The 14,555-nt window shown below is 35.3% G+C and overlaps 1 protein-coding gene across 4 annotated transcripts in view; it reads left to right on the forward strand.

The window, feature by feature from the left end:
* The window catches only part of LOC140533903 (sodium-coupled neutral amino acid symporter 1-like), a 92,416-nt gene that overhangs the window by 41,048 nt on the left and 36,813 nt on the right, over nucleotides 1–14,555 (forward strand). For all 4 annotated transcript variants that reach the window (XM_072654247.1, XM_072654249.1, XM_072654250.1 and 1 more), the window contains 4 exons: nucleotides 2,624–2,697; nucleotides 4,171–4,263; nucleotides 4,635–4,716; nucleotides 5,596–5,678. In XM_072654247.1, the coding sequence (XP_072510348.1) occupies nucleotides 2,624–2,697; nucleotides 4,171–4,263; nucleotides 4,635–4,716; nucleotides 5,596–5,678 (332 nt within the window). The remainder of the gene's footprint in view (nucleotides 1–2,623; nucleotides 2,698–4,170; nucleotides 4,264–4,634; nucleotides 4,717–5,595; nucleotides 5,679–14,555) is intronic.

The raw sequence follows: 14,555 nt of genomic DNA on the forward strand, positions 1-14,555 counted from the left end.
TGGGCAAGCCAGTTGAACTCTTATTTTCTTCATCTGCAAAATGGGAAAAATAATACCACCAATTCGCAGAGCTGTTATGAAGTTCTTACAAAGGCACTAAACTGGAAACCTATTTCTAAGTTGATCTTGAAATACTGATGACTAATTTTGGGGGTCCAACCTTTCATTTAGTGATGGCAGTGATTTGAGTAATGTTTAGTTTGAAAAGAACTGTCATACAGTTGCAAAGGGACAAAGAGATTGTCTAATTTGAAGTGCTAGTTGATGAAAATGAATGTATTTGGATCTTTTTCCCTTAGAAGAAAGCTTCACTCTTAAAATATGATGGTGCTAACTTAATCACGAAGATAAATGACCTACACATATGACTCTGGGAGGGATTGGCAAACATGAGCTAATCCCAATCTTTTCATTACTAAATAAGTAGGCATGAATGCAAGATACTTTTTGAAGATGGACCATAAAAGATGGTGAAGTAGAAGGAAGCACAGTACCCCAGGACTCTCCCACAACTATTCCAACAAAGAGCATCAGACCAAGGAAATCCAAAGAAAAATCAGAGTTGATCATTTTTTCCATCCCAGATCAGCATAGGGTTGCAGACAGTTTCTTAAGGATACTAAGTACAGGAACTGAATTGGGGTCTATGGTTGTTCACCAATGAAAGGAGAGGTCCTGGATCTAGCAAGAATGAGCCTTATGATGTACAGGAAGCAGGAACAAAAGTCAACTATCCTTCTCTTTCTACTGACTGCTTCCCTGCTGACTACTAATATGTTGATGATTTTAAAACCATAATGAGATTTCTGGATGAAAGAACTAGAAAAGAAATGAAAGCTTTGAAGGAAAGGTGTATAACAAGAAAAATTAGTGTAGTACAAACAGTATAAAGACTTACCTGAGCAAGAGAATACTCAAAAATTTGAGTTAATGACTCCATGCAACAGGAAATATTTTTTAAAAGTAAGAAGACTGAAGAAATAGGAGAAAGTGTAATGTATCTCAAAAACAACTCACCTGGAAGAAAAGATCAACTAGAGACAATTTAAGAATCACTCAACTCCTAAAACCCAGGACCAAAGGGAAGTATGTATATCATATTTTGGAAACTACCAAGAGTTATTAGAACCTGAAGACAAAGTAAAAATGGAAAGAATTCATTGGTCACCCACAAAAAGAAGCCCCAAAATGAAAACTCCCCCAAATATCAGAGCTAAAATCTAGAGATTCTAAGTCAAAAAAAAAATGGTACAGACAGTCAGATAGAAAGAATTTAAGTAAGAAGGAACATTAGCTGAAGTCTGAATGGCAGGGGACAGGATTGGGGACTTGGGGGTGGCAGCAGATGGCATCTGATTAATGATATCAGAAAAGGAAACAGCAAAAATAGACTTGATTAAAAGAAAATTACAAGGAAACTTGCCTTTTGCCAAAAGGCAATGAATTAATATCAGTACATGATGTATATAAATCGAAAGGCATCTAAATATATAAAGGGAAATCTTAACCAAATTATGAGGAGAAATAGTAAAGATACCTTTTGCAACTTTCACATTCTACTAACAAACTTATGCCTCAGTCACCTGAACAGGGTCTTTGGGAATGGAAACCCTGTCCCTTATTGCTATAGAACTCAAGGCTAGGAAGCAAGGTGAACACATGCAGTGAAGATATCAAGTGTTTCACAAACTCTTATGGAAAGAAAATGTTTTTATTAAAATAATAAAGACACTTTTAATTACTTAACACAGATTGGAGATGGTGATATGCTGTGGGAGACTGAAACAATATCTTGTCAAAATTTCTTTTACTCTCTTGAATAAGTAGATTTTCCTGAGCTTAATATACCTATTTTGAAAAAAAATACCAAAAATAGAAGACTATATGACATATATACACATGTATGTATATATATGTCTTGTTGACCTTTTTCTTATTTCAAATTTGACTTGATTACTGAGCGTCCCAAGTAAACAATTTTTTCTTCAAATGAGGATAATGAAAACATTAATATAAACATTACAAAAACATTAACACAACTATTCAGATTGTCCCCTTTATTTTGCATTAATATTAGAATTCTAACATCAATTAGGAGATGACTAATCATTATTATAAAGGAGCCAGAGCTTTAAAAGCAACAAATTTCTCTATGCTTCAAGTATACATATTCAAAAAGTAGTTATAGTATTTTACAACTAGAAGAAACTAGCATTAAATTATCAAGTTTAACTCCCTCATTTTACAAATTGGGGAAACCAAGACTCAAAAGAGTACTATCACTGGTTTTAAGAGTCCTCATTCCTCCTTGCTCCCATATCCTGTTTAAAAGATGAGCCCCCCAAAATTTTTCATAATGTTATTTATGAATTACCTGTACAGACCAAATGAAAGAGTTGGAGTTTTGAATTGCCCAAGGATTTTTATAATTATGTAGGTTCTGATTAGCAATTGTTTTAGTATATTCTTAACATAGAGGAAATGACTAATCGATTGTAAATACGATGTTCTGTTAGCAGAATAATTTTGTCCATTTAAATAAACTTTTGCCTGCCTTAAAGTCCAATTCCAAAGACATTTATATTTTTAGCTAATTATAACAATTTTTTTCCCCTTGTTTTAGGGTCCTTTTCGCGCTAGTATCAGTCCTGACTAGTTATTCAATCCATCTTATGTTGTTATGTTCAGAGATAACAGGTAAGTTGCGACAAGATCCAATTTAGTTAAGTGGAAGAAGGTCAGAGGGAAAAAGTTTTGTAATGATTTTATTAGTCAAATTTCCTTCTGCCCTTTCAACAGCCTGATTATGTAGAAACACCAATTGGAACATCAGTCAGGAAATGTCTTTGGTACTCACCTGGGGCAAGGCAAAATTTAACATCAATTGCATTATTTCAGTGTACATAAAGCAAGTGAGGAGTGCAATTTAAAGGGAACTTTCAATTAGAGTTTTCTCTACTCTTTAAGAGCTCTACTTTATCCCTCAGCCCATACCTTATTTAAAAATAAGTATCCTATATCTTCAAGCTGCAATCTCCAAGTTTTAGAATGAAATGGATTTATTTATTCTTTCTTGGACAAGTTCCAAAGAGAAAACATTTCTTCTGAGCTAACCTTGAAGTATCTACTATTAAATTAGCTTAAGAGTGTAATGCCTGAAAGTTTATTTTCCAGTCTTGTTCCATGCTGAATTATATTTGCAATACATTTTCTACATTAGCCAGAGCATTTAAGTACTTGTTATTGTACACAGACTATTACAAAATCCTGGAACAAAATCCTGGGTTCTAAATTGAGAATCTAGCTAGTTTGCTTTTTTCTTTGAGTACTAGGTTTTGGAAAATATGAATATTTAAGCATAAGTCATAAAGAAATGCAAAAGGATTTTTTTTAAAAAAAAAAAAGAATGAATTTATCTTCCCATAACTTTTTAGATCAGCTCCTTAATTGCTTTGAAGTTCAGTTTGTCTGCATTGTGCTCTGACAGACATATCTGTCATTCTCATTTTCTTCCTCAGTATTTTGATAGCTTGATTTTAACTGAAGTCATCATCAAAACTGCCTGATTCCTAGTGCCCTGACTTCTATGAGAACCCCAAGTAAATTATTTTATTTATCAAGCATAGTCCTTGATAGAATGAAATTAAGAAAAACATATCAGCCCAAAAATAATAGGAAAAAGACACATAAAATCCAATTTATGCAACTCAATGACTTTAGTCAAGGCAAAAAATTCAGTCTATGCTTGATTATTTGAGCTATTTAAAGCAAAACACTTGTTGGAGTGGGGGGAGGGAAGAAGGAACGCCAGTGTAATTGCATCAGTCTATTTCATTTTTACTAGGTAGGCTGGGTCTAGGAATAAGATTTAAACACTAAGAATGTTCAAAATATAGCTCTGCTTACTTGAAACAATTAAAAATAAGCATTAGATAACTTTGTAAGTGTTTACAGTCAAATCAAAACAGAAATAGTAATCACCCTTGACATTTAAATAAGTTTAATGAGGAATTTTTGAAATAATACTTCCTTTATCTTTATGACAGTCCAGAATACTGCCTGATTTTGGCAGAATAGGAGTAACAGGGTTGAGGAATGATCACTGGATCTTCTTGGTTGTTTTGATTTAACGATTCCTATCACTTTATATCTTCCCTTAAATTCATACAGGATGTTTGAATTTTGAAAAGATGGGTCAGAAAGTCTATGGCATCAAAGGGAAGTATGTTATATTTGGAACCACCTTTCTCCAGAACATTGGAGGTAAATGCAAGACAACCTTCTGCCCTTGTCTGCCTGCTCTAACCCACTCCCTAATAAGCATGTCTCTATACACACTTTGAAATTGAATGACTAAAAGTATTTTTACTTTTAGTAATTGTATTTGGATGACCTTATCAATTTAATGTCATAAAACCATGGACATTACCTACCATTATAGCTAAAATGATGTGTGATGTGCAGTATAGACTAATCTCATCTTTTGCTTATAGCCAATTAAATTGCCAAGATTTGGCAATATTGGTTTTTTGTCTTAACGCATTAACCTAAGAACAAGGCTTTGTAACCTTTTGTATGGCTTGCATTGTGAACTAGTGTCTTTTTTCTAAAAATGTTCTCATTTTCCTCCTTAGCCATGCTGAGCTACCTTTTTATAGTAAAAAATGAACTGCCCTGTGTCATAAGAGTTTTTGCAGGAAAGGAAGAAGACTTTGTGTAAGTTAAAAGGCTATTTTCTGTTCTAACTTTAAATATCAATGTGGACTAATCAGTTATGATCTTAATAAAATTCTAGTTGACTGAACTTTTAGTAGACTGATTTGGGAAGAGAAAAATAAAGGGGAAAAAGTGAGACATGTAGGCAGAAAGCTTAAAAGGTTTAGCAGATGAATACTCATTTAACATGCAACAAAGGGGTGCTGTTGGAATTTTCTAGGACCCTAAAGCCTGTATCTAGCTCACATGAAATGAAATTTATTGCAACATTTTCAACATACTTACAGATTGCAAAAGATAGAAGGTAAAATAACCACATTGTTGAAGAAAGGACATGCTAGAAGTTAGTGTTTTATATCATCTGGGCCTTCCCACAAAAGATTCAAGTAGTCTTGGACACATCTGACCTACAAGTCATACCTTGATTCCATTTTGTTTAGCAATTCCCTTTCACTGTTATTTTTTCCTGTTTTCTTTCAAGGGAAAAATTATAGAAGTCTACAGTCCCAAACCACTCATTGCTATTGTAACATGGTAAATATAGGGAAGCAGTAGGGAAAAATGCCTACCTCTCATGAATTTTTGCTTGCTGACATTAACTTTACAAAACACACAAAATATTTTCTTTTAATAATTTATAGTATGCATGTTTTATAACATGACTGAATTTGATGTGTGCATTCAATTTTGAAGTCATTTTAATAATTCAAAATGGATGCCATATTTCAGATAGTGGAGAAAAAAAAACAAATATTAGAAAAGTAAAATTATATAAATCTTAAATCATGGGAAAGGAATAGGAAATATACTATAAAATTGTTATTTGAGTGAAAATAAGTTTCTAACAAAATGTTTTCTTATATTAAAAATATCTTACAGAGCATGGTATGTGGATGGTCGAATACTAGTTATAATAGTTACCTTTGGTATTGTTTTTCCTCTCTGTCTCATGAAGCGTTTAGGTAAGGAAAGATTCTGTATTAACCTACTTTTGATTGTGCCTAAGTGAATTACTTTGTTGTTACTAATATAAAGAAGAAACATATGTGTCAGATTCAACCTTGAAAATTTTTGCTCACATCTTTTATGTGCACATTATTTTCTGCCCACTCTTCCTCTTTTTTCATTGCTATCTCTCTCCACTATCTCCTCTTGGATGAAAAAGTGGCCCTCTGCTTGACAAAGAAATGTCTCTTTATGTATCCTTAACATCATCCCTTCACAACTTCTGTAGCAAATCATTCTTACTATCATTTCTCCTCTCCTTTACTTTCAGTACCTTCATTTCTACTGTCTCATTCTCCGCTGCCTACAAACACGCCTTATTTTTTTTATCCCTAAAAAGCCCTCACCTGATCTGATCATTCACAATAACTACCCTCCTACATTTGTTTGTCCCTTCATGGTCAAATTCCTTGAGGAAACTGCATACAATAGGTGCCTCCATTCCTTTCCTCTCTATCTATTCAATATCCTCTGCACTCTAATTTCTGATCTTCACAATGTCTTCTCTAGAATTATCCATCTTGTCTTAATTGCCAATCTAATAGCCTTTTTATCCTGATCACTCATAGTACTGTCGAACATATCCTTCTGGATAGTCTCTCTTCTCTAGATTTTCATGACAGTGCTCTCTCCTAGTTCTCCTTCTGAGTATTCTTCTGACTTACTGTTTCTTCATCCATACCATCACCTACTAACAGTGACTTTCCCCAAAGGTTCTGTCCTGGCCCCCCTTCATGTTATGATATATACTATCTCAGTTGGAATTCATATTGGTTCCCATAAGTTCAATTATCATCTCTGTGCAGATGATTCCCAGATGTATATATCCATCTCTAATGTCTCTGCTAAGCTATAGTCACTCATCTCCAGCTGCTTCTGGAATATCTCAAAATTAACATGTCTAAAACAGTACTTAGTGGTCTTGCTGCACCCAATACTCTTCCCTCCTCTGAACTTTCCTTTGGAAGGCACCATCATCCTCCCAGACACCTAAGTTCAGAAATTCAGTTTATTGTTGACTCCTCATTCTCATTCCAAAGAGCTAATTCACAGAAAAATCCTAATTCTGCATGCACAACACCTGTCATATGCATCTCTTCTGATGAAACAACCAAACCCCTCGTTCACACCCTTATCGCTTCTCTCTGATAACACTGCAATAGCCTTCTAAAGGTTTCTCTGCCTCAGGTCTCTCCCCATTCCGAACCATCCTTCAGGCAGCTGCCAAGGTGTTTTTTTTCCTCCTAAAATGTAGATCTAGACTGTATTGCTGCTCTTTTTCCCTGCAAGGAACTGTCTTCAGCATATTCCTATTATCTTCAGGATCAAATATAAACTCCTCTATTTGGTATCTAAAGCTCTATCTAACATGGACTTTTCCTACCTTTTCAACCTATGTATAGCTTACTATCTTCCTCATGCACAATTATGATCCAGCCACATTGGTCTACTTGTATTTCCTCTAATAGGTCATTCCACTTCCTATCTCTGTACTCTGGAACTAATTGTCACACATGCTTAGAATACTCTCCTCCCTCAGCTGGGCCTCTTAGTTTCTTTTTCATATTATTTTATTTTTTTCAAATAACAAAAATCTACTTTCTCTGCCTTCTATCTCTCTCCCACCATTGGAAAAACAGAAACAAGAACATAACACTTTTAACATAGTATATAATTAAGCAAAACAAATTCTCATATTGGTCATGTTCAAGAAAATATGTCTCAATTTGTACCGTTAGGAGTTAAGTAGTATGCTTCATCTGGAACTGTGGTTGGCCATTTTTGTGGATCAGTGTTCTTAAATCTTTCAAAATTCTTTGTCTATACAATGATGTTATTATGGTTCTTCTAGTTGCACTCACTTCACTGTGTCATTTCATACAAGTCTTCTCAGATTTTCTGAAACTGCTCTTTTCATGATTTCTTGCAGCTCAACATTATTCCATATAATCATATACCATAAATTTTTCCACACATTTGTCAATTAATGAGTATCCCCTTAATTTCTAGTTATTTGATGCCCCCAAATAGTTGCTATGCTGTTGTACATATTTCCTTCTTTCTTTGATTTCTGATATGCTGACGTAGTAGTTGTATGCAGTTTAAGAGCTTTTTGGTTATAGCTGCAAATTACTTCCCAGAATAACTGAGACAATTCACAAGTCTACCAGTAGCGCATTAATATGCCTGTTTGTCCACAGGCCCTCTAGCATTTGAAATGTACCCCTTTTTGTTAAAGCTGATAATCTCCATGGGTGTGAGGTGGAAACCTAGAGTTGATTTAACTAACATTTCTCTGTTATTAGTGATTTGAAGCATTTTTGTAGGAAGAGCTCTTGATAGGTTGGATTTCTTACTTAGAACACTTGGGAATGGCTCCTATTTTTTTTTATTAATTTAATTTCGTTTTCAACATTCACTTCCACAAGATTTTGAGTTCCAAATTTTCTCCTCATCACTCCCCTGTACCCACCCCAAGACAGTATGCATTCTAATTATCACTTCCCCCAATCTGCCTCCCCTTCTATCACAACCGTCCTTTCTCTTATCCCCATCTCTTGTATTTTCTTGTAAGGCAAGATAGATTCCTATATCCGATTTCCTGTATGTCTTATTTCCCAGTTGCATGTAAAAACAATTTTTAATATTCATTTTTAAGACTTTGAGCTGCAGCTTCTCCCCCTCCCTCCCTCCCCACACATCCCCACTGAGAAGGCAAGCAATCCAATAAAGGTCATACGTGTGTAGTTATGCAAACTCTTCCATAACAGTCATATTGTGAAAGACTAACTGTATTTCCCTCCATCCTATCCTGCCCCACATTTATTCTATTCTCTCTATTGATGTTATCTGTCCTCAAAAGTGTTTACTTCTAATTTTCCCCTCCTCCCACATGCCCTCCCTTCTATCATTCCTTCCCCCCCCTACCCCCAGCCCCAATTATTCCCTTCCCTCCTACTTTCCTGCTTTTGGGCATACTGAAGCTTCACTTTATCATGGTGATGTCATTTTGGTCCTCTTCAAGAAAGAAGGACAACAACTAACCAACCAACTTTCCTGTGGTGTAAGACAGATTTTCATACCAAATTGAGCGTGCATGTTATTTCCTCCTAAAACCAAATGCAATGAGAGTAAGATTCACTCTTTCCCTCTTACCTTCCCCCTCTTCCCCTCCATTGAAAACTATTTTCTTGAATGGTTCCCATTCTTACAAGCTCAGAAATTAGCTCTTTATCAGGACACTCACTGCAAAGCTTTTTCCCAGTTACCTGCTTCCATCTGAATTTTAACTTCATTGATTTTGTCTGTGTAAAGTTTTAATTTTATACAATTAAATTTTCTGCTTTATCTTTTAAAAAATTTGAATAATTTATTTTTCCATGTAAATAATGTATTTTACACATAAAAATAATTTTAACATTCTTCTTTTCATATTTTGAGTTCAAAATTCTCCCCCTTCCATTCCCCAACTCATTGAGAAGACAATCAATTTAACACAGGTTATATACATGCAGTCATGCAAAACATATTTCCATATAAGTCATGCTGTGAAAGAAAACACAGACAATTTTTATTAACCCAAAATAAAGGAAGTAAAAAAAACTATCTATATTCAGGCTCCAACAGTTCTTTTTCTGGAAATGGACAGCACCTGTTATCATAAGTCCTTCAGAATTGTCTTTGATCATTATATTGCTGAGAGTAGGTCAGTTATTCACAATAGATCATCATACAATATTGCTATTAGTATGTACAATGTTCGTTATTTCACTTTGTATTAGTTCACATGAGTCTTTCCAGGTTTTCCTGAGAATATCCTGCTCATCATTTCTTACAGCACAATAGTGTTCCATCACAATAACGTACAACAACTTGTTCAGCCATTCCTCAAATGATGAATCTACCCTCGATTTCCAATTCTTTGTCACTACTAAAAGAGCTGCTGTAAATATTTTAACATATATTTTTGGTTTTTATCTCTTTGGGACAAAGACAGAGTAGTGGTATTTCTAGGTCAAAGGTATGCATGATTTTATAGCCATTTGGACATAGCTCAAAATGCTCTCCAGAATGGGTGAATCAGTATACATATTCACCATATTAGGGTTTTAATTTTCCCACATCTCCTTCAGTATTTATCATTTTACATTTCTGTCATATTAGTCAATCTGATAAGGTGTGGTGATAGTTCAGAACTGTTTTCATTTGCTTTTCTCTAATCAATAAATTTAGAGGAATTTTTATATGACTATAGATAGCTTTGATTTCTTCTTCTGAAAACTACCTGTTCATAGCTTTGACCATTTATCACTTGAGAAATGGCTCTTATTTTTATACATTTGACTCAGTTTTCTATATACTTGAGAAATGAGGTCTTTATCCAAAAAGCTTTCTGTAAAAACGTTTTTCATGGGAATGGTTATTATGTATTTCCCTCCATTCTTTTTCCCCCTGTTTAGCCTATTCTCCCACCTTTCACCCTATCCATTCTCAGTGTTTTGCTTATGACTTTTACTTCCCCCAATCTACCCTCGCTTCTATCAGCCCCACCTTTTCTTCCATCCCCATCCTACTTCTTTATATGATAAGATAGATTTCTATAACCGAGTGTGTATGTTATTCTCACTACACACCAATTCCAATGAGACTAAGGTTAAAATATTTCATGATTCTTTAATGTTAAATAATTTGCCCTATTATCCCTCTCTCTTTCCCCTTCTCCAAATACCTTCTTCTTTCTTACCCCTTAATTTTATTTTTTTAGATAACCCTCTCATCATATTCAAATCACACCCATGTGTCCTGTCTATGTATACTCCTTCTGACTGCCTGTAAAGCCAATCATGGCAGCACATCTGAGGACTGCTGCTGTAAAAATTTCAAGGGTCTAATCACATAGAACAATGAACTCTTTGTCTAGTTAGCAATAAACAAAATAAACTAAATATTGCTCAATAAAGTAAAACATGACATTCATAGCAACATCCTTAATCAATACCAACTGTTTAAGTAAAGTCTATATCATCCACTCTTGGGTCACAGTAAGATTAGTCTTCTTAGTCAATGCCAGTGTACTAGTAAAGTTCCCTTTCATCTTAATTCAAGGTTGACTTCCAAGTCCCATGACTCTTCCTCTGTGGGCTGACCACTCCTGACTCTCATCTGGATTCAGATATAGGCAGTTCTCCACTCCTGTTCCATGTCTCAGCTCAGGGGGACTGCCCCACTCCTGCAGTTTCTGCTTCTGGGCAAACAAAGCTTAACAGGACAACAGTGATACCAACACACATCACCAGTACCATCATCTCAATTCACCTCCAAAGTCCAGAGGCTCTGTGTTAACAGCTCAGTTGACTTTAACAGCTCTCAAAAGGGACTTAAACTCATGGACCTGCTTCTGCCCTATAGCTCTATTCACTTTTAAAGTTTGGAGGCTCCTTCAGCAAGTGTCTGCCATTGGAGGTCTCCTCCCTCACACCTCAGAGGTCTCCTCTCTCAGTCCAGAGGTCTTCTTCTGGCTCTCAGGTCACCTCCTGGCCCTCTTCTTCTCAATGTTAGCTCACCCCTTCAATGCTGGCTGTCTTCACATCTGCTTTCTCAATTCATCTCTCTCTTTATATAAAGTTCTACTCAGTATCTGATTGGTTAAAGCCCACATGCACATATCTGATGGGTTAAAACTCAATCCAGAAAGACAGCAAGGATCCTACTTTGCTTGCTGTTACAATACCCCAATCATGAGAAAGTTTTGAAGAGTCACAAGTGTCTTTTTTCCACGTTGGAATGTAAACAGTTTAACCCTTGTTGAATCCTCTATGATTTCTCTTTCCTGTTTACCTGTTCATACTTCTTTTGAGTCTTGTATTTGAAAGTCAAAATTTCTATTCAGCTCTGGTCTTTTCATCAAAAATAATAAAAGTCCTCAATTTCATTTAATGTCCATTTTTCCTCTTGAAGGATTATACTCAGTTTTACTGTGTAAGTGATTCTTAGTTGCAATCCTAGCTTCTTTGCTCTCTAGAATATAATATTTCAAACCCTCAGATCCTTAAGTGTAAAAACTGTTAGATCTTGTGCTATCTTGACTGTGACTCCATGATGTTTGGATTATTTCTTTCTGGATACTTACAATACTTTCTCCTTTACCTAGGAACTCTGAAATTTCACTATAGCATTCCTGCAAGTTTTCATTTTGAGATCTCTTTCAGGAGGTGATTGGTGAATTCTTTTCATTTCAGTTTTACCCTCTGGTTTGGGAGTATCCGGGCATTTTTCCTCAAGTAGATATTGTGTAGGCTCTTTTTCTGATCATGGCTTTCAGATAGTCCAATAATTCTTAAATGATTTCTCCTGGATCTATTTTCCAAGTCAGTTGTTTTTCCAGTGAGATACTTCACATTGTCTTTTATTTTTTTCATTCTTTTGATTTTGTTTTATTGTTTCTTTATTTCTCATAAAGTCATTTACTTTCACTTGCTCAATTTTAATTTTTAAGAAATTATTTTTTCCAGTGAGCTTTTGTACGTCCTTTTCCATTTGGCCAATTCTGTTTTATAAGGAATAAATTTTTGTATATCTTTTTTCCATTCAGACAGTTTTGCTTTTCAAGTCATTCTTCTCCTCATTGATTGTTGTGCCTCATTTATTATGTAGCCTATTTCATTTTTTTAAGATATTGCTTTCTTCAGTATTTTTTGTTTCTCCTTTACCAGGCTGATGACTCTTTTTTTAAATGATTTTCTTGCATTGCTCTTATTTCTTTTCCCAATTTTTTCTCTACATCTCTTACTTGATTTTTAAAATTCTTTTTTGGTTCTTCCATGGCCTAGGGCAAATTCGTATTTTTCCTTGAGGCTTTGGATGGAAAAGTTCTGACTTTGTTGTCTGCTTCATAATTTGTTTTAATCATTCTTGTCATCATAATAATTTTCTATAGTCAGGATCTTTTTCTTCTGTTTGCTCATTTTCCAACCTGTTTCTTAACTTTTAATTCTACACTCCAGTGGGATTCAGCTCCCAGAGTGGACGGGATACTACCCCAAGCTTCAGGTTTTTTGTTCAGATTTTAGGAACTGGTAAATTTCAGTTCTTTTAAGGTGATATGATCTAGAGAGAGGTGTGTTTCCTACCACAAGCACTCTTTTTCATTCTGGGAATATGACCAGAGTTCCTGCTCCCCTGAGGCTGCGACTTCTGATGTGCTAGTGCTCCTCCTCACCCTGGGGCTAAAACCCAGTACTGTGATGCAGATTCAAGTTTGGGCAATGTATCAATCCTACACCCAGTGCCAACAAAGAGATCCCTATAATCTCCTTCTGACCAGTTATCTAATACCCTTACTATCTTGGGGTTTAAGTCCAGAAATCACCCCTGCTACCATTGATTCAGTCACCCCCAAGGCCTGCTCCAGGTTTTCTAGGGCCTAGAAGTGCTGGAGTGGCCTGCTTAAGACTGTACTCCTCTCTTACACTGGTGCATCAGACCTTTCCTACCAACCTTCCAAGTTGTCTTGTGTTGGAAAATTGCTTCATTCCATTCCTTTTTTGGTTTCTGCCACTCTAGAGTTTGTTTGGGAACATTATTTAAAGGCATTTGGAGCACATTTCAGAAGAGCTCAGGCAAGTCCTTCCCTTTTCTCTGCCATCTTGGCTCCACCTCCTTGTCCATTGTATCTTCTGTAGTTTTCTCTAGCCCTTGTTTGGTCATGAACTCTCCCCTTAATCATAGATTTGAAATTTCTCTAATTTCTTCCTTGATTCTGATTTCTTTATGATGTCACTTTTTCTGTGACTTTTAGAGTTTATCTTTGTCTATTATATGAGATGTTACATAGTCTCTGCCAAAGTACATTTCAGTTTTTCCAGCAACTTTCATTTTTATCCCAAAACTGCAATCTTTGGGTTTATCAAATACTTTTGTAGTTTTTTCATCATTCAGTTATGTCCTATTGGGCAAAGACACTGGAGTGATTTGCCATTTCCCTCTCCACTGTGTCCCCATTTATAGATGAAAAACTGAGGCAAATGGGACGGTTAAGTGACTTACTAGTAAGTGCCTGACTCCAGGTTTGTACTCAGATTTTTCTGATTCTGTGATCTATCCACTGTGCCACCTAGTTGCTCCTAGTATTAGCAAATACTGAACAATCATATTTGTTTTCTTCTGTGTATCATATACATGCTCTGATCCACTTATTAATCTCTATTTTTTAACCAGTACCAAATCATTTTGATGATTGCTGCTTTGTAGTATTGCTTGAGATCTGACATTTTTAGGCTTTTTTCCACTCCTCCCCCTCCACATTATTTCCCTTGAAACTTTTGGCCTTCTTTTTTGTTTTTCCAGATGAATTTCATTATTTTTCCCTGCATCTCTCGGAAGTAATCATTGTGTAGTTGGATTGGAATGACACCAAATAAGTGAATTAATTTGCCTAATATTGTCATTTTTATTATGTTGGCTTAGTCTTCCCATGTGCAATTCATATTTCTCTAGTTATTTAGGTCTGTCTTTATTTGTGAAAAGAATATTTTATAATAAACCCACGTAAGTCATCTGCATCTTACTGAAAATTACTAACAAAGACCAACAGCAAGAAATAAAAAGAGAAATCCCATTTAAAGTTACAGTAGATGCTATAAAATATCCAGGAGTCTACCTGGCAAAACAAACCCAAGGAATATATGAACATAATCACACAATACTTTTTGCATGAATAAAGTCAGATCTAAATAATTGGGAAAACATCATGGGTAGCTTGTGGGTAGGCCAAGCTAATATGATAAAAATGACAATTCTACCTCAATTAATTTACTTATTCAGTGCTATACTAA

The sequence above is a fragment of the Notamacropus eugenii genome, chromosome 3 (assembly GCF_028372415.1).
Source record: "Notamacropus eugenii isolate mMacEug1 chromosome 3, mMacEug1.pri_v2, whole genome shotgun sequence".
NCBI classification, from domain to species: Eukaryota; Metazoa; Chordata; class Mammalia; order Diprotodontia; family Macropodidae; genus Notamacropus; species Notamacropus eugenii.